This window comes from Oncorhynchus keta, chromosome 2, assembly GCF_023373465.1.
Source record: "Oncorhynchus keta strain PuntledgeMale-10-30-2019 chromosome 2, Oket_V2, whole genome shotgun sequence".
NCBI lineage: Eukaryota > Metazoa > Chordata > Actinopteri > Salmoniformes > Salmonidae > Oncorhynchus > Oncorhynchus keta.
In genome coordinates, this window is record NC_068422.1 from 60,243,975 (window position 1) to 60,266,925 (window position 22,951).

A 22,951-nucleotide genomic window follows, 5' to 3' on the forward strand; every position below is an offset into this window, starting at 1 on the left:
CCTGTGTAGATAGGAATCTGTGCAGAAGAGAATAGGGCATGAGCAATTTGATAGGACCCAGATCTGTGGATTGACCTCTCCCTTCCTTTCTCCGTCATTAAATAACATAATAGAGGTACTTCTGTATCTGAACAGCTTCATTAGAACACTCAAGTGCCTTTGCATTAGTGAATGTTTGAAGATATTGTTCTCTGATATGTTTGACTGTGAAATACAAAATGAAATACATTAATAAAGTTTATAATGCTGTATAGTGCCTACACACAATACCCAATAATGTCAAAATGGAATTATATATTTTTTAAATGTTTACAAATGAATTAAACATTAAAAGCTTATGTGTCTAGAGTCAATAAGTATTCACCCCATTTGTTATGGCAAGCCTAAATTCAGGAGTAAAAATGTGCTTAACTATAGTCACATAATAAGTTGCATGGACTCATTCTGTGTGCAATAATAGTTCTTAACATGATTTTTTAATGACGACCTCATCTCTTTACCCTACACATACAATTATTTTGTAAGGTCCCTCAGTCGAGTGGTGAATTTCAAGTGCAGATTCAACGACAAAGATCAGGGAGGTTTTCCAACGCCACGCAAAAAACGGCACCTATTGGTAGATGGGTAAAAAGATGCAGACATTGAATATCCCTTTGAGCATAGTGCAGTTATTAATTACGCTTTGGATGGTGTATCAATACACCCAGTCACTTCAAATATACAGGCGTTCTTCCTAACTCAGTTGCCGGAGAAGAATGAAACTGCTCAGGGATTTCACCATGAGGCCAATGGTAACTTTAAAATAGTTACACAGTTTAATGGCTGCGATAGGAGAAAACTGAGGATGGATCCATAACATTGTAGTTACTCCTCAATGCTAAACTAAATGACAGAATAGAAAGAAGGAAGGCTGTACAGATACAAATATTCCAAAACAGGCATCCTGAAGTAAAATTGCAAAAAATGTGATAAAGAAATCACTGAATACCACTCTTCATATTTTCAAGCATGGTGGTGTCTGCATCATGTTATGGGTATAGTTGTCATTGGCAAAGACTAGGGAGTTTTTGAAGGATCAAAATAAATGGAATAGATCTAAGCACAGAAAAATCCAAGAGGAAAACCTGAGTCAGTCTGCTTTCCAACAGACACTGGGAGACAAATTCACCTTTCAGCAGGACAATAACCTAAAAGACAAGGCCAAATACACACTGGAGTTGCATACCAAGACGATATTGAATGTCCCTGAGTTTTGTTTTAAAACGTCTTGAAAATCTATGGCAAGACTTGAAAATGGCTGACTAGCAACAACCATCTTGACAGAGCTTGAATAATTTGTTAAAGAATAATGTGCAAATATCCTACAATCCAGGTGTGCAAAGCTCTTAAAAACTTACCCAGAAAAACTCACAGCTGTAATCACTGTTGTTGATTCTAACATCTATTGACTCATAGGTGTGAATACCGTGTAGATGGGTGAGAAATATGTGCCTTCAGAAACTATGCATACCCCTTGACTTATTCTACATTTTATTGTGTTAAAGCCTTAATTCAAAATGGATTACATAGATTTTTTTCTTACCCATCTACACACAATACCCCATAATGACAAAGTACCACTCTTCATATGGTGGTGTCTGCATCATGTTATGGGTATGCTTGTCATCTAGGAGGTGTTGTTTTAAAATTCTTCAAGCTCTGTCAAGCTGATTGTTGATCAGTGTTAGACAGTCATTTTCATGTCTTGCCATAGATTTTCAAGCTAATTTAAGTCAGAACCAACTAGGCCACTCAGGAACATTCAATGTCATCTTGGTAAGCAACTCCAGCATAGATTTGGCCTTGTGTTTTAGGTTATTCAGCTGAAAGGTGAATTTGCGTCCCTGCTTTTCCTCTAGGACTTTGCCTATGCTCATAGCTGTATTACGTTTCTTTTTATCCTACAAAACTGAGTCCATGCAACATATTATGCGATTTGTTAAGCACACTTTTACTGCTGAACGTATTTAGGCTTGCCATAAGAAATGGGTTGAATACTTATTGACTTATTGATACTTATTGACATTTCAGCTTAATTTAAAAAATAAAAAAACGAATTTCTAAAATGTTCTACAAACAAAATTCCAAGTTGATACTATGGGGTATTGTGTATAGATCAGTGACAGAAAATCTCAATTGAATCAACTGTAAATGCTGGCTGTATCACAACAAAATGTGGAATAAGTCAAGTGGTTTGAATACTTTCTGAAGGCACTATTTGAAACAGTCTATGTCATTAGAGTGACTCTGAGCTGAGGGCTGTACTATACTCTATGACTCACTCACCTGATTGCTGCTGTGATCTTGCTGAGATCCCAAAACTGCTGCTTTTTGTGAAAGACTTTCCTCTGTGCATGTTTACCACACAATAACTTTTACAATAGCTCTACTTATATTATGTGATGATAACTAAACTTGATATTTCACATAGCACTGCATCCATAAATTATTAAAGGCCCAATGCAGCTATTTTTATTTCAATATCAAACCCCCCCCGAACATCGGCTCTGACATAAATCGACCCTCGGCTGAATGTAGTTGCCTAACCCTGTCATATTGTGTGCCGCTATGTTGCATCATACTGTATTTTAAGCCATTCGTACGTGACATATAATACGTTAGTGTCCAAAATTGCAGCTGTGCAGTAAATTGAGTACATTTGACCTTTCTTCATAAACTCTACTATGCCGCAGGCCAGGGTCAAGATTTGATGTGATTTTACCCCAACTGAGAACCCTGCTCTTGCATCAGTAGGCTACACAAGACTGTCTCCAGTGATCCCCTATAGCAGGGGTGTCAAACTCAATTCATGGAGGGCCTGGTGTCTGCAGGTTTTTGTTTTCCCCTTTGAATTAAGCCCTAGACAACCAGGTGTGTGGTTCCTTACTAATTAGTTACCTTAATTCATCAATAAAGGAGGAGTGAAAACCTGGAGACACTTGGCTCTCCGTGGAATGAGTTTGACACCTGTGCCCTATAGGTTCTACTTGTGCAGATTCTGTCCTTAGGCATGCTGTGTCTGCACTAATCATCACCACTCTCTGGCTGTTACAGTGGTGGAGACAGTGGCTCACAAAGGAGATGTCAGGGCCACAGTAGCACTTTTGATGAGCACTACTGAAGTGGCTGCAAGATCAATCTCAAACCCAAAGAGCAAACAGACTTTAGTCTACAGCCATGAGATGTTGTGCATTTAGAATGCTCTGTGCCAAATAGGAGGTCAAGGAGAAAGAAGACTACTGCGGGTGTACACAGTGGCAATGCTGCAGACACTCACTGTGGACAATCCAATCTCCAACATAACGCATATGCTTGATCATTTCAACAGGTCAATCAATATCTTATAGGACTACATAAGTCTTGTGTTGCAATCCTTCCAATCCCATCTCGTTAACTGAAGTCCGAGGCTAACCTTTCTTAAACAAGACAACAGGGAAAAAAAAAAAATTGCATTCGTGGAGAACAGAATAGGGCCGAAATAGAAAGTTCTGATCAGGTAATTTTTAGCCTACTGTCCTTATGAACGAGTATTAATATATCTCTAAAAGTATGGTACATCTTTCAAATACAAACTCGTCTCATTCATAATGTTCAAACATCCTATATTACTTCAATCACAATAGTAATTTACATACTGTGTGAATGGGAAATTTTTCATAAAAGTAGAATACCCAACTCGCATGTTAGCCTACGGGCAAATGTGCACACCCTTTCAGCATACAAACATTGACATTTTGAGAAGAATGGTTTGATCCTTTTTGTGGTGTTCCAACAAAATACAAAGGATCTGGAATTCTAAGTGTTTCACTCTAGAATTTGCAGATGTTGAATATGATAATATCCACATGTTTTGTGGATATGATTAATATGCCTTAATCATTTGCTTTCAAATAAATTGCCATATTTTCTTTTGTAGTCATGTTCTGTCTAATTGTGTGATACAGGGCTACTGTGGGGTTTAAGCTAGGCTGTAGGACAGGGGCCTGTTAGATATGGGACTGTTCTGGCATTCAATTCCCAATCTTGACGGGGGTGCCCACAAGCTTTGGGGCCCCCAACCCCCCAAAATGAATTTGCTTTAAAACAACAAAATTTGCTCTCAGCCTCATGTCAAAATTATCAGAATAAGCAGAAAGTTTGTTTACAGATTCTTGAAAATCGGGACAACCCTTCTCCAGCAGGGAAACGTTATTGTTATAGTCGAAAATTGTAATGAATACTCGGGGAGAAAAAGGTGTAGATTCACACGTCGAGCGCGGCAGGTGTTTATTACGCCTTCACAGAAGGCAGGAATCATGGTCACATGCAGGTAATGATTATACACAGGCAGGTGAATCAAAACTAGGACTGAAGGCTATAATTGGTTCTCACAAACGAACTACGAAAAGGCTTAGTGGAGTCAAAACAAACAATACCTCACAAAGGCACAAACAGAATGAACTGAACTAAATAAGGAGCTGATGAGACCAGGTGAGTAACTAACAATGAACAAAAATGAAAGTCAGGGCTACGTTCAAGAACACAAAGAAACAGGGCTACGAACACAACGAAACAGAACACAAGGTTGACTAAGAAAATAAATACAGAACCTTACACAAATGATTGATTTTGTTGTGTTATTTGAGCTTAAAATGTACATTTAGGAGAATTTGATAAGGGAAAATATTTATTTTGGTATTTTCTAAATACTTTCAATATTATTCATGTTGGCTCTATGCCTGGAAATGCATTTGTTTGGCTCAAAGGATCCCAATTTCAAACTGTTCAAAATTCTAAAAACTGGCAATAATGATTATTAACTGGAAAATGATCTTATGTATATAGTTTCTTGCAATAGCCCGCTGTGACTTTAATATTTCTCTCAAAAATGTGATTTGGTCAGCGCCGTCAGATTTGTCTAAAATGAATCAGGAATGAGCAGGGTCAGCTATACTGTATCATAAGGACCCTTTATTCATTTCTTAATTACATGTAGTGCAACAAGACCACACATGGTCTGTAAAGTTCTTTACTTTTGATTGATTTAAACAAACAATGTTGGAATCACCATGGTCACAAAACTCCATCTCCCTGATAGATTAAGATAGAATATGAATTCGGTTCAAATACACTGAGTGTACAAAACATTAATAACACCTTCCTAATATTGAGTTGCACCCCCCTCTTTTGCCCTCAGAACAGCCTCATTTCTTCCGGACACGGACAAGGTGTTGAAGGCATTCCACAGGACTTCAGTGCTCAACACAACAGCTGTCTGTGACCAGGCAACAAAAAAAAGACTGTCAAAGTCAACATAGCTACTATAAATATTGCGTTAGCAGCCTCCTGAGTGGCGCAGCAGTCTAAGGCACTGCATTGCAGTACTTGAGGCGTCACTACAGACCCGGGTTTGATCCCAGGCTGTGTCATAACCGCTCGTGACTGGGAGTCGCATAGGGCGGCACGCAATTAGCCCAGGGGAGGGTTTGGCCAGGGGGGGCTTTACTTGGCTCTAGCGACTCCTTGTGACAGGCTGGGTGCCTGCAGGCTGACTTCGGTTGTCAATTGAACGGTGTTTCCCCCGACACATTGGTGCAGCTGGGTTACAGGTTAAGCGGGCGGGTGTTAAAGATCGCGGTTTGGAGGGTCATATTTAGGAGGACGCATGACTCGAGCCCGAGCCCGTTGGGGAGTTGCAGCAATGAGACAAGATCGTAATTGAATATGACTTTTTTATTTTTATTTACAAAAATAATTATGCACTAGTAAAACTGCTACAGTCATGCAGTACAGTGTACAGTCAACAAGCAGTTTAGCAGTTACATCAGCGGACCCTGGTAGCAATAAATTAATAAAACCAAAAGCTTACCTTGACTTGGTAGCATTACAGTGTTGGATAGCCATAGCCAGCTGGCTAACATAATGTAGCATCCCTCTCTCTTTGAGCCTGGTGTTTGAGTAGGCTAAACTAGCTAGCTGCATTCGCTAGTTAAGTGAAAGTGTGAGAACAAATACAACAAAATCTCTCTCTCTCTCGCTTCTCCTTAATTTTTAAATAAATACAGTTGTTCCAAACTGTTCAACTATCGTCTTTCTCTCTCTTTAAGTCAACTACTCGCCACATTTTATACACTGCAGTGCTAGCTAGATGAAGCTTATGTTTTCAGTACTAGATTAATTCTCTGATCCTTTGATTAGGTGGACAATGTGTCAGTTCATGATGCAATAGCTCTGATAGGTTGGAGATCTTCCTCATAATTACTGTGTAAGTATATGGAAGGTTGTGAGAAACATGAGCCTTCTAGGTTTTGTATTGAAGTCAATGTATCCAGAGGAGGACGGAAACTAGCTGTCCTTCGGCTACACAATGGTGTTACCCTATAGAGTGCTGTTGAGGCTACTATAGACCTTCAATGCAAAACAGTGTGTTTTAATTAATTATTTTGTGATGTGAATATATTTAGTATAGTTGTCATCTACCAATAGGTGACCTATTATGTGAGGCAGTGTAAAACCTCCCTGGTCATTGTAGTTGAATCTGTGCTTGAAGTTCACTACTCGACTGGGGGACCTTACAGATAATTGTATGTGTATGGGGTACAGAGATGGGGTAATCATTCAAAAATCACGTTAGCCACTATTATTGCACACAGTGAGTCCAGCAACTTATTATGTGACTTGTGAAGCACATTTTTACTTGGCATTACAAAGGGGTTGACTCAAGTCATTTCAGATTACATTTTTTTATTGTGTAAAAAAAACAAAAACAATTCCACTGTGACAATATCGGGTATTGTGTGTAGATCAGTGGCACAAAATATCAAATTAATTTATTTTAAATTCAGTCTGTAAGCCAACAAAATGTAGAAAAAGTCTGTGCCTGTCAAATAGTCTCACATCATTATCAACCTCAGTTCTTCTAACAAAACATTTTTTTCTTCTATATATTTAACATTTATTTAACTAGGCAAGTCAGTTAAGAACATTATTATTTACAATTACATTTATTCACGTTAGTAAGTAACAATATCTGATTTGTACGTGTTTGTCTGTCTGACTATGATCAAAGCTTCTGAATGTGGTATATCATTGCAAAGAGTTGGGGTATTTGTGTCCGACAATTCGTGAAAGTGGTCTGTTACTTTACATACGAAGCGTTTCATCAAGTCTACATCCGGGTTTTTTTCCTAGGCAATGGAGGCATATCACCTCCGTTCCTTAGGCAAAGGGAAATAAATTCGCCGCACCGTCACATAAAGTAGATCCTCTACTAAATGCGATTTCATCTGTATTTATACATAGCATCACAATATACAGAATCGATTTAATACTTTAATGATAGTATTGAATCAATCAGAGCCATTGGTGACTTGTTTTGTGCTAAGTGCCCCTTAGTTTTCCCTGCCCCGTTCTCGCTCACTCTTCCTACGCGCATTGATGTGCAATGTGCTCAGGATAGGGGGGTGAATGAGATTGACGAAGAGTTCTTGTTCTGTATCTCAGTTTTTCTCTTTATACTCAAATTAAATAGTGGGAAAAATTATCGGGAAAATCACATCATTTGCAATGGAGTGTATTTGGATATTAAGTGGATAAATACACGCTCTGGGCGTTTTTCGGTGAAGAAGTACTACGGTGTTTGTAAATATTTATTTAAATAATTTGTGTGAGAAGAGCAGGGTTGGCTGCTGCTCAAGTGAGTAAAAGAGGAGGGTAAGAACATCTCGGGATCTTTCTATTATTATAAGAACTTTCATTTCCATCTCCGCTACTCTCTTTTATCTGATTAATATTGTTGTTTTAGATCAAGTGTATTCGCATTTTAGTCGAAGGAAAGCAGTCGCCGAGCAATCGTTTTGTTCATATATCCATATTCTAGGAGTTGGGTGATATTTTATAAGTGCCTTGCTATTGGAGGGTATTGAACGTAGTGCGTAAAGGGGCTGATTCTAACTTGCGCTAAGCTTTACGCCTCTGTTATACAATAAAAACAACGTTTGCAAAGAATTTCAAAGCACAATTCTAATGTATTTTATTGCGTGGTGAACTGCCGGGCAGTCATCCATTTCAGGTGGATAATAAGATGTTAATAAGTCAATGTGTCTGCTTTTTAGTTGAGCGAATGCTTTGTTGCTTGCCCTCTGTTTCTTTTTTCGCGACGAGTAACACGTAATAGCGCCACAAAAGCGTTAGTGAATGCGATTGAGTAGGTTACCATTTCACGTAAAAGAAAAAAAACGTATCACATAAGTTCTTATATTTTATTTCAAAAGAGGATTGACATGTGCATCCCCTGCTCTTGCGTAGTTCAATTTTTTGTTTCAAGTTTATACCATGTGATATTTAAGTTAATAGTGTAAAAGAACTAAGCGGATTCTCATTGGACAACCAACTTGCTATTTGGAGGAGTAACTCCAGCTCGTGAATGATCTTTAGCTAATTTAGTTATGCCTGCATCAAGTGGAACTCGATAGTTTTTCTCCTGGTGCCCCACATACTAGCCTACTCTTAGAAATAAGAATATTTACCTACTGAACAAGATACAACTAATTCGCAGGATTCGCTATACAGTTATTTCCCCCCCAAATAAATGTGGCCTAGCTGGTGAAATAGTGGGGGTAGTTGTAGGCCCTATTCCAGTCGAACGGCTGAGATTGGAACGCTTGATATTGTATCAGTTTTTCTTAAACGATGCCTTTATTATTAGTTTATTTGAGTGACAGACAGGTGCAGTGACGTGTCCAGTAGGCCACTTTAGGAGTAGGACGTATACGTTGACCCATCTGTAGCTTACATTTCTAGTTTTGCATGGCGTTCATGTTTGGCCCCACTTTACATCATGTATTTAGACAGGTGCAGCGGAATTATAATGTAGGAACGCTACTCATTGTTGTACTCACTTACTGCACTGTTGGAGCTAGGAGCACAAGCATTTCGCTACACTCGCAATAGCATTTGTATGCAACCAATACAAATATTTGTATGCAACCAAAACAATTTGATTTGATTAAACCGTATGTAGGCCCAGCCTGGTCTCATAGCCTAGACGTAACATAGTAAACGTAAACCTAGAATAACACATTTGTATGATATGTTACGTTTGGTATTGTTAATAAAGACAGAAGGTTACTTAACCTGTCAAGGACTGGCGGAACCCCTGCAACAGCCAGTGAAAGTGCAGGGCGCCAAATTCAAAACAACAAAAATCTCATAATTAAAATTCCTCAAGCATACAAGTATTTTACACCATTTTAAAGATACAATTCTCGTTAATCCAGCCACAGTATCTGATTTCAAAAAGGATTTACAGTGAAAGCACCACAAACGATTATGTTAGGTCACCACCAAGCCACAGAAAAGCACAGCCATTTTTCCAGCCAAAGAGAGGAGTCACAAAAAGCAGAAATAGAGATACAATTAATCACTAACCTTTGATGATCTTCGTCACATGACACTCATAGGACTTCATGTTACACAATACATGTATGTATTGTTTGATTCATATTTATATAAAAAAATTAATCTGAGTTTACATTGGCGCGTTATGTTAAGTAGCTCTAAAACATGTGGTGATTGTGCAGAGAGCCACATCAAATTACAGAAATACTCATAATTAACATTGATAAAGATATGACTATTATACATGGAACTTTAGATAAACTTCTCCTTAATGTAACCGCTGTGTCAGATTTTTAAAAAACATTACGGAGAAAGCAAACCATGCAATAATCTGAGTACAGCCTTTAGACAACAAAGCAGCCAAAAATATACTGGGTAGTCAATATTACTCAGAAATAGCATTTTAAATATTCACTTACCTTTGATGATCTTCATCAGAATACACACCCAGGAATCCCAGTTCCACCATAAATGTTTGATTTGTTCGATAATGTGCATCAGTTATGTCCAAATATCGTCTTTTGTTAGGGCGTTTGGTAAACATCCAAAAGCGCTTACAGGTCGTGCCGAACGTCGTACGAAAAGTTTTAAAAAGTTCCGTTACAGCCCGTAGAAACATGCCAAACTAAGTATGGAATCAATCTATAAGATGTAAAACTTCATTAATGTTCCAACTGGACAATTCCTATGTCTGTACAAAGGAAGTGGAACGTAGCTACTTTTCACGTGAGTGCGCCAGACCGAGGCTGTGGCACTCTGCTCTTATGAGCCCCTCCTTTATAGTAGAATCCTCAAAACAGTTTGTAAATACTGTTGACATCTAGTGGAAGCCTTGGGAAGTGAAACATTTAATTTTTCATTTTACCTTTATTTAACCAGGCAAGTCAGTTAAGAACATATTCTTATTTTCAATGACGGCCTGGGAACAGTGGGTTAACTGCCTGTTCAGGGACAGAACGACAGATTTGTACCTTGTCAGCTCGGGGGTTTGAACTCGCAACCTTCCTGTTACTAGTCCAACGCTCTAATCGCTGCCACTGTATCTTCTTTTTCTTTTTTGAATTTTACCCCCTTTTTTCTCCCAAATTTCGTGGTATCCAATTGTTAGTAGCTACTTTCTTGTGTCATCGCTACAACTCCCGTGCGGGCTCGGGAGAGACGAAGGTCGAAAGTCATGCGTCCTCCGATACACAACCCAACCAAGCCGCACTGCTTCTTAACATAGCACGCATCCAACCCAACCATGCCGCACTGCTTCTTAACACAGCGCGTATCCAACCCGGAAGCCAGCCGCACTGCGCCCGCCACAGGAGTCGCTGGTGCGCGATGAGACAAGGATATCCCTACCGGCCAAACCCTCCCTAACCTCTCTAACGCTAGGCCAATTGTGCGTAGCCCCACGGACCTCCCGGTCGCGGCCGGTCACGACAGAGCCTAGGCGCGAACCCAGAGTCTCTGGTGGCTAACCACTGCGCCACCCGGGAGGCCCCCCACTGTATCTTCAATGGTGGCTGAGTTGAAAAATTACAAACCTCAGATTTCCCAGTTCCTGGTTGGATTTTTTATCGGGTTTTTGCCTGCCATATGAGTTCTGTTATACTCACAGACATCATTCAAACAGTTTTAGAAACTTCAGAGTGTTTTCTATCTGAATGTACTAATTCTATGCATATTCTAGCTTTTACAGCTGAGTAGCGGGCAGCTTAATTTGGGCATATTTTTCATCCAAGCTACCCAATACTGCCCCCTACCCCAAAGAAGTTAAGGCAAAAACAAAAGAAGTGTGTGTGTATAACGCGAACGTCTAGCAACCCAGCGGTTGCATGTTCGAATCTCATCACGGACAACAATAGCATTTTAGCTAATTAGCACCCATCCAGTACCGGGTCGGACCCCCTTTCCCTCCAGAACAGCCTACATTCTTCGGGGCATTGATTCTATGCTCAGAGATGCTGTGGTGTTCAAATGTTATTTGACGAACAGAACCGGAAATGAAAGGGATCTATACGGTTCCGGGAACAGAACGTGTTTTTCATTCTAGTGCTGTTCTGCACACACAAGCTTGTCAGCGAGCTACACTGGTCTGTCCGTAGTGACAGTTTGTGTTTGTCTTTCATTATGATTAATCCATGCTGTTAAGCAAAATACAATTAGCTCATAATGACTTTCCTATACAGATTAAATAATGATTCTTTTCAGAACGAAAATATTCTAATTTTAAGTTCCAACCCTCCCTCTCTACACCACTGCCACTGTCTGTTGTCATCCATGCATAGTCACAACTCTAACTACATGTACAAACTACCTCAACTAACCGGTGCTCCTGCACATTGACTCTGTACTGGCTCCCCCCTGTATATTTTGTTATTTTATTTTACTGCTGCTCTTTAATTACTTGTTACTTTTATCTCATATTCTTGTCCATAATTTTTTTGAAACTGCGCTGTTGGTTAGGGGTTCGTAAGTAAGCATTTCACCGTAAGGTCTACTACACCTGTTGTATTCGGCGCATGTGACTAATACAATTGTATTTGATTCTACGAGTTGCAATTTGTAACTTATTGTACAAATTGAAATTCGTAACATCATATGAAATGGATGATGGACATCCACAAATTAATACATACCATATGAAACGAAACATATCATACTAATTGGAGTGTTCTGGATTTACATTTACTATGTTACGTATACCCCTGAGTCCAGGTTGGTAAGGCCTACAACTGTTATACCTATAGTATTAACATTTAGTATGCTCATCATGAATAATTTCAAGGATTTCTGCAGAAAGTACAGGTTTTTAGAAAATAAAGCCACTGTAACTGTTGATGATTTCTCATTGCAATGTCCTAACCCTTGCACTATAAATTGTGCATACCATCAAAGAGTGGACCTCGAACCAAACAAAAACAACGGTGCAAATGCATTTAATGCATGACATTGTTATGTGCAAATATCACTTGTTTTTTATTATATGTCTGTAGGCTATGGTGTTCAAGCAATGACATTCCATGACAGCATGGTCTAATCATAATGAAAGAGAAACACAAACACTGCATGCAAACTGTAACATTTTTTTTAAACATAATTTGAAGCTATACAGTATTGTTTACAAAGTTTTCTGTGATACCAAAAACAATGGACTAAGTGGTTTTTAGTTTTTTGGTTTTGATCATGTATTAACATATTATATTCTTCTAAATCAAGGGATACAGATTATTTCCCTAATTGAAATGACTGGAACTCTTACAGACTTTTAGTAACCTACAGTATTAAAAAGCAGTGTACTTCTCCTAGATCATTTGAATCGTAGATCAGCTTCCTGTACACTTAAGGCTGTGAATTGCCAGGGACCTCCAGATATTATCTTAATGCTTAGGTCCTGATACGATATGTATTGCGATGCGACACTGTGATTCTATTGGCGTTTTGATGTTCCAAACATATTGCTCACTATTTGTCTGCTGCTGAGAGACGAGAGAGAACATGAGAAAACATGTTTTGTTCAGTCATGGAAGTAAAAGTGCTGAAAATATGTTGATCACTATTTAAAAAGAAGATGGAGAACAATCTATAGGATGAAAAATACCATAGTTTTTCCGCAGGTACACCCGGCTAGCGCTGGCTAACGCTACCTACAGTGCATTTGTAAAGTATTCAGACCGCATAACTTTTTCCACATTTTGTTACATTACATTACAGCCTTGTTCTTTTTCCTCAGTAATCTACACACAATACCCCATAATTACAGTGAAAACAGTTTCTTAGATATTTGTACAAATGTGTGTGTGAATATTTTATATATATATATAACTGATATACCTTATTTACATAAGTATTCAGGCCGTTTGCTGAGACTCGAAATTGAGCACGGTCGCGTCCTGTTTCCATTGATCATCCTTCAGATCTTTTTACAACATGATTGGAGTCCACCTGTGGTCAATTCCATTGATTGGACATTATTTGGAAATGCGTCCCCCTGTCTATATAAGGTCCCAACAGTTGACAGTGCATGTCAGAGCAAAAACCAAGCCATGAGGTGGATAGAATTGTACGTAGAGCTTCGATACAGGACTTGGTTGAGGCAGAGATCCGAGGGAAAGGTACCAAAACAACTCAGAAGCATTGAAGGTCCCCAAGAACACAGTGGCCTCCATCATTCTTAAATGGAAAAAGTTTGGAACCACCAAAACTCTTCCTACAGTTGGCCCGCCAGGCCAAACAGAGCAATTGGGGGAGAAGGGCCTTGGTCAGGGAGGTGACCAAGAACCCAATGGCCACTCTGACAGAGCTCCAGAGTTCCTCTGTGGCGATGGGAGAACAATCCAGAAGGACAACCATTTCTGCAGCATTCCACCAATCAGACGGAATCCACTCCTCAGTAAAAGGCACATGACAGCCCGCTTGGAGTTTGCCAAAAGGCACATAAAGACTCTTAGACTATGAGAAACTAGATTCTTCAGCGGCAGCGACAGGGAAACTAGTCGGGATCGTGGGAAAGATAAACGGAGCAAAGTACCGAGAGATCCTTGATGAAAACGTGCTCCAGAGCACTCAGGACCTCAGACTGGGGAGAAGGTTCACCTTCCAACGACCCTAAGCACACAGCCAAGACAACATAGAAGTGGCTTTGGGACAAGTCTCTGAGTCTTCTTGAGTGGCCCAGCCAGAGCCCAGACCCGATCAAACATCTCTGGAGAGACCTGAAAATAGCTGTGCAGCGACACTCCCCATCTAACCTGGCAGAGCTTGAGAGGATCTGCAGAGAAGAATGGGATAAACTCCCCAACTACAGGTGTGCCAAGCTTGTATCATCATACCCACTGAGTAAAGGGTCTGAATACTTATATTATTTGTGATAAATTAGCATACATTTTTAAAAACCTGTTTTTGCTTTATCATTATGGGGTATTTTGTGTAGATTGATGAGGGGGGGGGGACTATTTATTCAATTTCAGAATAAGGTCTGTAATGTAACAAAATGTCAAGGTGAAAAGTCAAGTTCAAGGTCAAAGTCAAGGAAAAGGTCAAGGTGTCTGAATACTTTCCGAAGACACTGTATAGGTGCCCAAAATACCTACTGAACAAAATAAAACGAATTTGCAGGCTTAAGTATACAGTTACTTCCCCCAAATAAATGTGGCCTAGGGATAGGTAACTATCGATTTGTTCCCCCATCACTAATGTACACCTGGACTGTGGTTTACCTATATACTCTTTCCCCTGAAGTTGGCATGTTCTCAAGGATAGTGAGGAAAGGATATGAGGAGAGCAGGAGACAGAGAGAGAGTGAAAAATGGGAGAAGGAGGAAGCCAGTCCACTCAGCCAGGTGGTGAGTCCATGTAATGGCTCCAATGTTATTATTGTTCTCCTGGCACAAGGCCCTGGCCGGAAATCAATCCGCCGGCTGGGAGGCTGTAACACTGCTGCGATTTGACTCGCTCTCTTTCCCAGTTTTCACTCTCTATGAGTTGCTTACACACAGTGTACAAAACTAGCAGGATGTTAGTTTGCACATTCATCTCTTTATTTTCTTAGTGTAACATTTTTGCTACCATCCCATTCCTCGCCCCTACCTGGGCTCAAACCAGGGACCATCTGTACACATCAACAACTGCCTCCCACGAAGCATCGTTACCTATCGTTACCTATTGCTCAACAAAAGCCGTGGCCCATGCAGAGCAAGGGAAAAAACTACTTCAAAGTCTCAGAGCAAGCGATGTCACCGATTGAAACGCTATTAGCGCGCACCCTGCTAACGAGCTAGCCATTTCACACCGGTGACATTAGCATTATAGTTCACTATCAGTAATCAGCAGGTTACTTTTAAATAAGTTGTACAGAATAGCAGAATCTGTATTTAAATGCCAATGATTATCAAACTGTTTTTAAAAAAAAATACTGCATTTGTTTTAGACCACACAATTGTCTAATGTACTATTAATACTTTAAAGGCCCAACCAGGCCTAGAGAAGAGAGGGTAGTCCATACTATCCAAAACATAGTAGAGTGAGATGATGTAAAACAAAAACCATAAAAAAACAATTCCAAAACATTATGCGGAATCTTCTCTGGCTTATCACAATCTAACGACTTAGTGGAGTAGCCTTGGGCTCTGACGTCTTTGAATGGACTCTACAGTGAGAGAGAATAGAGAGTGGACAGCAAGTGTTTTGTGCCCCTGCTGTGTGTGAGGAAAGCCCATACTATGACATGCTGCTGGACGTTGTACTGCGACATTATTTAAGTGGAGTGGCTTATCTGATTCACTCTGTTTTTGTGTGTCACAGCTGCCACCCCCTCAATGCAAAATTGGATGGTGTTCAAAACTGAAGACTGTGTGAAGGTAAAGCAATGAACATTTATGATGTGTGTGTGTTAGGGGTGTGAACGTTTAAATACAATTGGAATCCTTAACACATAACTGAACATTTTAATCACAGTGCAGTTATCACAAAACATATGATTTTACATGTTATAGTCTAACTAGACGATAGGCTATAAAGGCCTCGGGAAAGTTGTGTAATTTAAATAAAACCAGAGAGGATGATGTAAACTTTAGGCTACTTTGGTGAATTTGCGAGGCATATTAGATAAGACATTGAAAGATACAGATTCAGGGCCCTTGACTTTTTTCACATTTTGTTACGTTACAGCCTTATTCTAAAATGGATGAAATATTATATATATTTTTTCAGCAATCTACACACAATACCCTATAACGACAAAGCGAATAACAGGTTTTTAGATTTTTTGCAAATGTATTAAAAATAAAAAACATACCTTATTTGAGCTGAGAAACATCCTGTTTCCATTGATCATCCTTGAGGTGTTTCTACAACTTGATTGGAGTCCACCTGTGGTCCACCTGTGGTAAATTCAATTGATTGGACATGATTTGGAAAGGCACACACCTGTCTATATAAGGTCCCACAGTTGACAGTGCATGTCAGAGCATAAACCAAGCCATATGGTCGAAATAATTGTCCATAGAGCTCCGAGACAGGATTGTGTCGAGGCACAGATCTGGGGAAGGGTAAGAAAACATTTCGGCAGCATTGAAGGTTCCGAAAAATACAGTGGCCTCCATCATTCTTAAATGGAAGAAATTTGGAACGACCAAGACTCTTCCTAGAGCTGGCCGCCTGACCAAACTGACCAATCGGGGAGAAGGGCCTTGATCAGGGAGGTGACCAAGAACCCGATGGTCACTCTGACAGAGCTCCAGAGTTCGCCTGTGGAGATAGTTGTCCTTCTGGAAGGTTCTCCCATCTCTGCAGCACTCCACCAATCAGACCATTATGGTAGAGTGTCCAGAGGGAAGCCATTCCTCAGTAAAAGGCACATGACGGATCGCCTGGAGTTTGCCAAAAGGCACCTGAAGACTTAGACCATGAGAAACTAGATTCTCTGGTCTGATGAAACAAAGATCGAACTGTTTGGCCTGAATACCAAGCATCACGTCTGGAGGAAACCTGGCACCATTCCTACAATGAATCATGGTGGTGGCAGCATCATGCTGTGGGTATGTTTTTCAGCAACTGGCAGACTAGTTGGGATCAAGGGAAAGATGAACAGAGAAAAGTACAGAGATCCTTGATGAAAAGCTGCTCCAGAGTGCTCAGGACCTCAGATTGGGGCGAAGATACACCTTCCAACAGGACAACGACCCTAAGCACACAGCCAAGACAACGCAGGAATGGCTTTGGGCAAGTCTTTGAATGTCCTTGAGTGGCCCAGCCAGAGCCCGGACTTGAACCCAATCGAACATCTCTGGAGAGACCTGAAAATAGCTGTGCAGCAACGCTCCCCATCTAACCTGACAGAGCTTAAGAGGATCTGCAGAGAGGAATGGGAGAAACTCCCCAAATACAGGTGAGCCAAGCTTGTAACATCATACCCAAGAAGACTCGAGGCTGTAATCACTACCTAAGGTGCTTCAACTAAGTACTTAGTAAATGGTCTGAATGCTTATGTAAATGTGATATTTCAGTTATGTTTTAAAAATAAATTGGCACACATTTCTAAACCTGTTTCTGTTTTGTCATAATGGGGAATTGTTTGTAAAATTGATGAGTAAAAAAAAAAACCTATTTAATCAATTTTAGAATAAGGCTAATGTAACAATGTAGAAAAGGTCAAGGGGTCTGAATATTTTCAGAAGGCACACCTCTCTGTCTGTATGCACACCTCTCTCTCCCACACGCTGGCTCGCCTGCTCTTTCTCTTTGCTGATGATGCGAGATACAGCATACCATTTGCTAGATGCAGCTTTTGATTGCCTAGTGCAATAGTTCTGACTTCGTCTACTTGGTGTCTGACCTGCCTATACAGTGCCCCTCCCCTCTCTCATCGTCCCTCGCTAGTTCACTTTGAAAGATGCGAGCGTATGTGTTCACTCATCCCTTGGAAAACAGTGTGCACAGTCATTTTAGCTTGGACTTCATGCTAGTTAAAGCTGCTTTCTCTGATATTTACACCACACCTACACACACACAGACACACACACACACACACACACATACAGCACCCCGAGCTTGGCACACTCCCCACATAACACGCACACCCCAACTTAGCTGTCACAATCTTGACAGTCAGCGATAGGAGTCTACACCGGGATGTCGACATGCAAGGAGTCGAGGAATCAATTATTTTGGAGTCAACTCTCCACCTCTACGTCCTCGCCGTTAACAGTTGGAAAAATGAGAAAGGCAAATGACAACAGCGAAGTCCTGTATGGCCGTACATAGAGAAGTTAAACGAGAAGGTGGTGAAATGCAAACTTTGGTGGAATTGAGGTACGGTAATGGTAGTACAGGTGCAACGCTTAATCATCAGAAAGGGACGCACCGGAAGACCCAAACCTTTGCTGGCAGCAACACAGCTGCATTGTGAATTCACGTGGAATTTCAATGACATTTTCTTGTCCTTTTAATTGGAACCTGTGAAAAGATTGGTTGTTTTAAACGTAAAATATATATATATATTTGTCACGTGTGTGTGTGTGTATACAGTTGAAGTCAGAAGTTTACATACACCTTAGCCAAATACATTTAAACTCAGTTCTTCACAATTCCTGAAATGTAATCCTAGTAAACATTCCCTGTCTTAGGTCAGTTAGGATCACCACTTTATTGTAAGAATGTGAAACGTCACAATAATACGAGAGAGAATCTTTTATTTCTCTCATCACATTCCCAGTGGGTCAGAAGTTTTCATGCACACAATTAGTATTTGGTAGCATTGCCTTTTAAACAGATTAACTTGGGTCAAATGTTTTGGGGTAGCCTTCCACAAGCTTCCCACAATAAGTTGGGTGAATTTTGGCCCATTACACCTGACAGAGCTGGTGTAACTGAGTCAGGTTTGTAGGCCTTGTTGCTCGCACACGCTTTTTCAGTTCTGCCCACAAATTGTCTATGGGATTGAGGTCAGGGCTTTGTGATGGCCACTCCAATACTTTGTTGTCCTTGGGCCATTTTGCCACAACTTTGTATGTTTGGGGTCATTGTCCATTTGGAAGACCCATTTGCGACCAAGCTTTAACTTCCTGACTGATGTCTTGAGATGTTGCTTCAGTATATCCACATAATTTTCCTCCCTCATGATGCCATCTATTTTGTGAAGTGCACAAGTCCCTCCTGCAGCAAAGCCCCCCCCCCCCTCACAACATGATGCTGCCACTTCCGTGCTTCACGGTTGGGATGGTGTTCTTCAGCTTGCAAGCCTACCCCTTTTTCCTCCAAACATAACAATGGTCATTACGGCCAAACAGTTTTATTTTTGTTTCATCAGACCAGAGGACATTTCTGAAAAAAGTACCATCTTTGTACTTTGCAGTTGCAAACCGTAGTCTGGCTTTTTATGGTGGTTTTGGAACAGTGGCTTCTTCCTTGCTGAGCGGCCTTTCAGATTATGTCGACGTAGAACTATCTGTGGATATATATACTTTTGTACCTGTTTCCTCCAGCACCTTCAAGGTCCTTTGCTGTTTTTCTGGGATTGATTTGCACTTTCACACCAGAGTACATTCATCTCTAGGAGACAGAACTCGTCTCCTTCCTGAGTGGTATGACGGCTGCGTGGTCCCATGGTGTTTATACTTGCATACTATTGTTTGTACATATGAACGTGGTACCTTCAGGCGTATGGAAATTACTCCCAAGGATGAACCAGACTTGTGGCAGTCTGCAATTTCTTTCCCTGAGGTCTTGGCTGATTTCTTCTGATTTTCTCATGATGTCAAGCAAAGAGGCACTGAGGTTGAAGGTAGGCCTTGAAATACATCAAGAGGTACCCCTCCAATTCACTCAAATTATGTCAATTAGCCTATCAGAAGCTTCTAAAGCCTTGACATAATTTTCTGGAATTTTCCAAGCTGTTTAAAGGCACAGTCAAACTTCTGACCTGCTGGAATTGTGATACAGTGAAATAATCTGTCTGTAAACAATTGTTGGAAAAATGACTTGTGTCATGCACAAAGTAGATGTCCTAACCGACTTGCCATAACAAGAAACTTGTGGAGTGATTGAAAAACAAATTTTAATGACTCCAACCTAAGTGTATGTAAACTTCCGACTTCAACTGTGTGTGTGTGTGTGTGTGTGTGTGTGTGTGTGTGTGTGTGTGTGTGTGTGTGTGTGTGTGTGTGTGTGTGTGTGTGTGTATATATATATATATATATATATATATATATATAGGTTTATAAACTAATAATTAAATGTTCAATGTGAAGTGTTTTGGAAATGTCTACTTTAACATCCACCTTTACTCAAGGTGATAGATAACATCTCCATTTTTACAGTGTTCTATGGCCTGATGCCATGTCATTTCTTTGTTGTCAGCACAACTTGATTTCACTGTCACAAGTCTTTATGTTGACATATTAGTATTGTTGTTGAATGAAGGGATAACATATCCTTCTTCCTGGCTGAACAGGCTGAAAGCTGTCCAGGACTGAGCTTCCGACAGAAAGGATCAATGATGGAATTACAGACCCTCCAAGAGGCCCTGAAAGCGGAAATACAGGTTCATCAGGTAATGGGACTATGCGTTTCTCTGCTTTTCTGCCATTTAGCCACCAGTTGTTTACTTCCTTAACCTGGAAATTATCATCAGAGGTGTTTTCGGGAGGAAAGTTGGTAACACACCAAACTGTGCAACAGAATATGGTTGGGTTTTTTGTTAATTCACTCCATCAGATTCTTGCCCTCAGACTGCTGCATGAATACTTCCTCCTTAGACTCATCCTATATGTCTGCTTATCCACCGTCTATTGTCCTCTTAAGTATGGTTTAGTGTCGGGTTTGGGTCAGAAAAATATACTTTGTCCTGTTAATGTATACTCTACACTCTTAGAAAAAAAGGTGCTATCTGGAACCTAAAAGGGTTCTTCGGCTGTCCCCGTAGGAGAGCCCTTTGAATAACCCTTTTTGGTTCTAAGTAGAACCATTTTGGATTCAATGCAGAACCCTTTCCAAAGAGGGTTCTACATGGAACCAAAAAAAGGTTCTCCTATGGGGACAGCTGCAGAACCCTTTTGGAACACATTTTTTGTATGTATCCTCTGTAGTCTTATGAGTTGTATTTTCCTGCCATCCATAATGTTTCTGTTTTGAGGTTTGGTGCATGATACCCTCCATCTGGTTCAACCCAAATGCAGAAACCAGAAACATGAAGAAAACTTATCCCCACACATCTATCACTAGCCAGATGTGCTCCTTTATAGAAACATATGTTCATTGCTATGAGACTGATCACATTAGAGAGACCCACATGTTCAGTGTAGTCTGTATAGTGCTCCTATTCACAACCACTGAATGTACCTCCCGGTGTGGCCCATCCAGTTGAGCATGGACCTCCTTGTTTGCCTGGGATGGATTGTACAGTGGGGAGCCATGAATGTGTTCCAAGGTTGCAGTATTGGAAGGTGCCTCTGGGGGCCACTGTGTCTACAGTTTGTATGGCTGTGACAACAAGAAGGCATTCGGTACTGCAACGTTTAAGGGGGGTGAGCGAAAGGAACGTTCTCTTAGGAAACGTAAAAACCTATTGCAAAACCTTTTCTCAAACCATTACGAAGCATGTGACATGTTAGGAACAAGTGGCACAGCCTCTCTCATTGTAATATATTATGTGTATCAATTAATTTGTTATGTGGTTGTTGATAACTTTCTATGATTTCTCTCTCACAGAAACTAGTGTCCCAGATGAAGCAGGATCCACAGGTAAGCCCCTCCTGTCTCCTAGGCAGTTGTACCAGATTGCTAGGCCCAAATACAGTATACGTTTTGGGGTTGACATTAGTTTAATTACTACAGAACAGTTACGTCTGTTCAGAGGTTTTCAATCTTTTGAAAGAATGTAGTATCCCTACTACTCAGTCTACACAGTTGAGAAATAGAATTTAAAACAGCCTAAGAGGAAAACCGGATAAAAGGCAAGATATGATGTCCTTGTCACTGGGGCTCAGAGGTTTTAGATGTGCTCCAAATTCCACCTCTTTTACTTCACGCTGTCAATTTTGAGAACAGCCTTAAACTCCCCAGAGCTCTTCTATCTCTGTAGTATCCGCCCACCATACTTTATCATCCTGCAGCCCTTTTACGGGGACTCTGCTGTAGCAGCAGCCCATCCCACATTTCAGTGGTGTCCCTACATCCCAGCTCTGAGTTCCCCCTCATGTGGCTGACAGCTGTGGCTGTGGCAGCCCAGTGACGTGAGGGGAGTGGATTACTCTTTCCACCTCACTTCGCTCGTCCCGCGTGGAAAACGGTGTGCACAGTCATTTTTAGCTTGGACTTCATGCTAGTTAAACATGCTGTCTCGGCTCTTTACACCTACACACACACACACACAAACACAGCACCCCGAGCTTGGCACACTCCCCACATAGTACGCACATCCAACTCCGCTGTCACAAATGAGCAGTTCTCCACAGCTATGTATAAGGGAGCTATAACAAGCTTGTTGCTCTCTTTTTTTTCATCTTCTTTTTTTGTTGCAGAATGCTGATTTGAAGAAGCAGCTCCATGAACGTCAAGCAACGATCACAGCACTGAGTGAGAAGCAGGTAGGCAACTGAAACGGGAGAGGAGACCTGTGGGTGGCTCTGGGATTTCGTGTACCATCTCACTGGCACACACCGAGGTCTTCCCCACTCTTACATTACTGCACTGTGTATTAAAATGCTAGAGGTTCTTCGCATGACAGAGCCTACTTTCACTTCCTGCCAGAGCTATCCTTTCTTTTTTTCTCTGTCTTTGTCTTTTTCTTGAGTGGGCCGAGACAAGTCAATGTGGCAGATCTAAGAGTCCTGCATGCCACTGCACATGATGGATGATTTCTGTAGAGTTGAGGGTGTGAGCCTGGGATCACTTTGAGTTGGGTTTTGTCTCCTGCTTGAGGCGAAGGGCTTAGAGTAGGTTTCTGACTGATCCAGTTTCATGGTACGAAAAAGCAGCACTCTCTGACGCTGTTAACATTCACATCCATTGACAACCATGGGATAGGCAGAGATAAGAGTCATTTGAG

The 22,951-nt window shown here is 40.7% G+C and overlaps 1 protein-coding gene across 6 annotated transcripts in view; it reads left to right on the forward strand.

Annotated features, from left to right (window-relative positions):
- Window positions 1-7,473: 7,473 nt before the first annotated feature.
- The window catches only part of LOC118358018 (PHD finger protein 21A-like), a 49,927-nt gene continuing 34,449 nt past the window's right edge, over window positions 7,474-22,951 (forward strand). For 4 of the 6 annotated variants that reach the window (XM_052479976.1, XM_035735375.2, XM_035735406.2 and 1 more), the window contains exons 1-5: window positions 7,474-7,731; window positions 15,709-15,764; window positions 20,357-20,455; window positions 21,613-21,645; window positions 22,425-22,490. In XM_052479976.1, coding sequence (XP_052335936.1) covers window positions 15,723-15,764; window positions 20,357-20,455; window positions 21,613-21,645; window positions 22,425-22,490 — 240 coding nt within the window. In that variant the 5' untranslated portion in view covers window positions 7,474-7,731; window positions 15,709-15,722. The remainder of the gene's footprint in view (window positions 7,732-15,708; window positions 15,765-20,356; window positions 20,456-21,612; window positions 21,646-22,424; window positions 22,491-22,951) is intronic. The other 2 variants (XM_035735384.2, XM_035735401.2) reach the window with 2 other exon arrangements.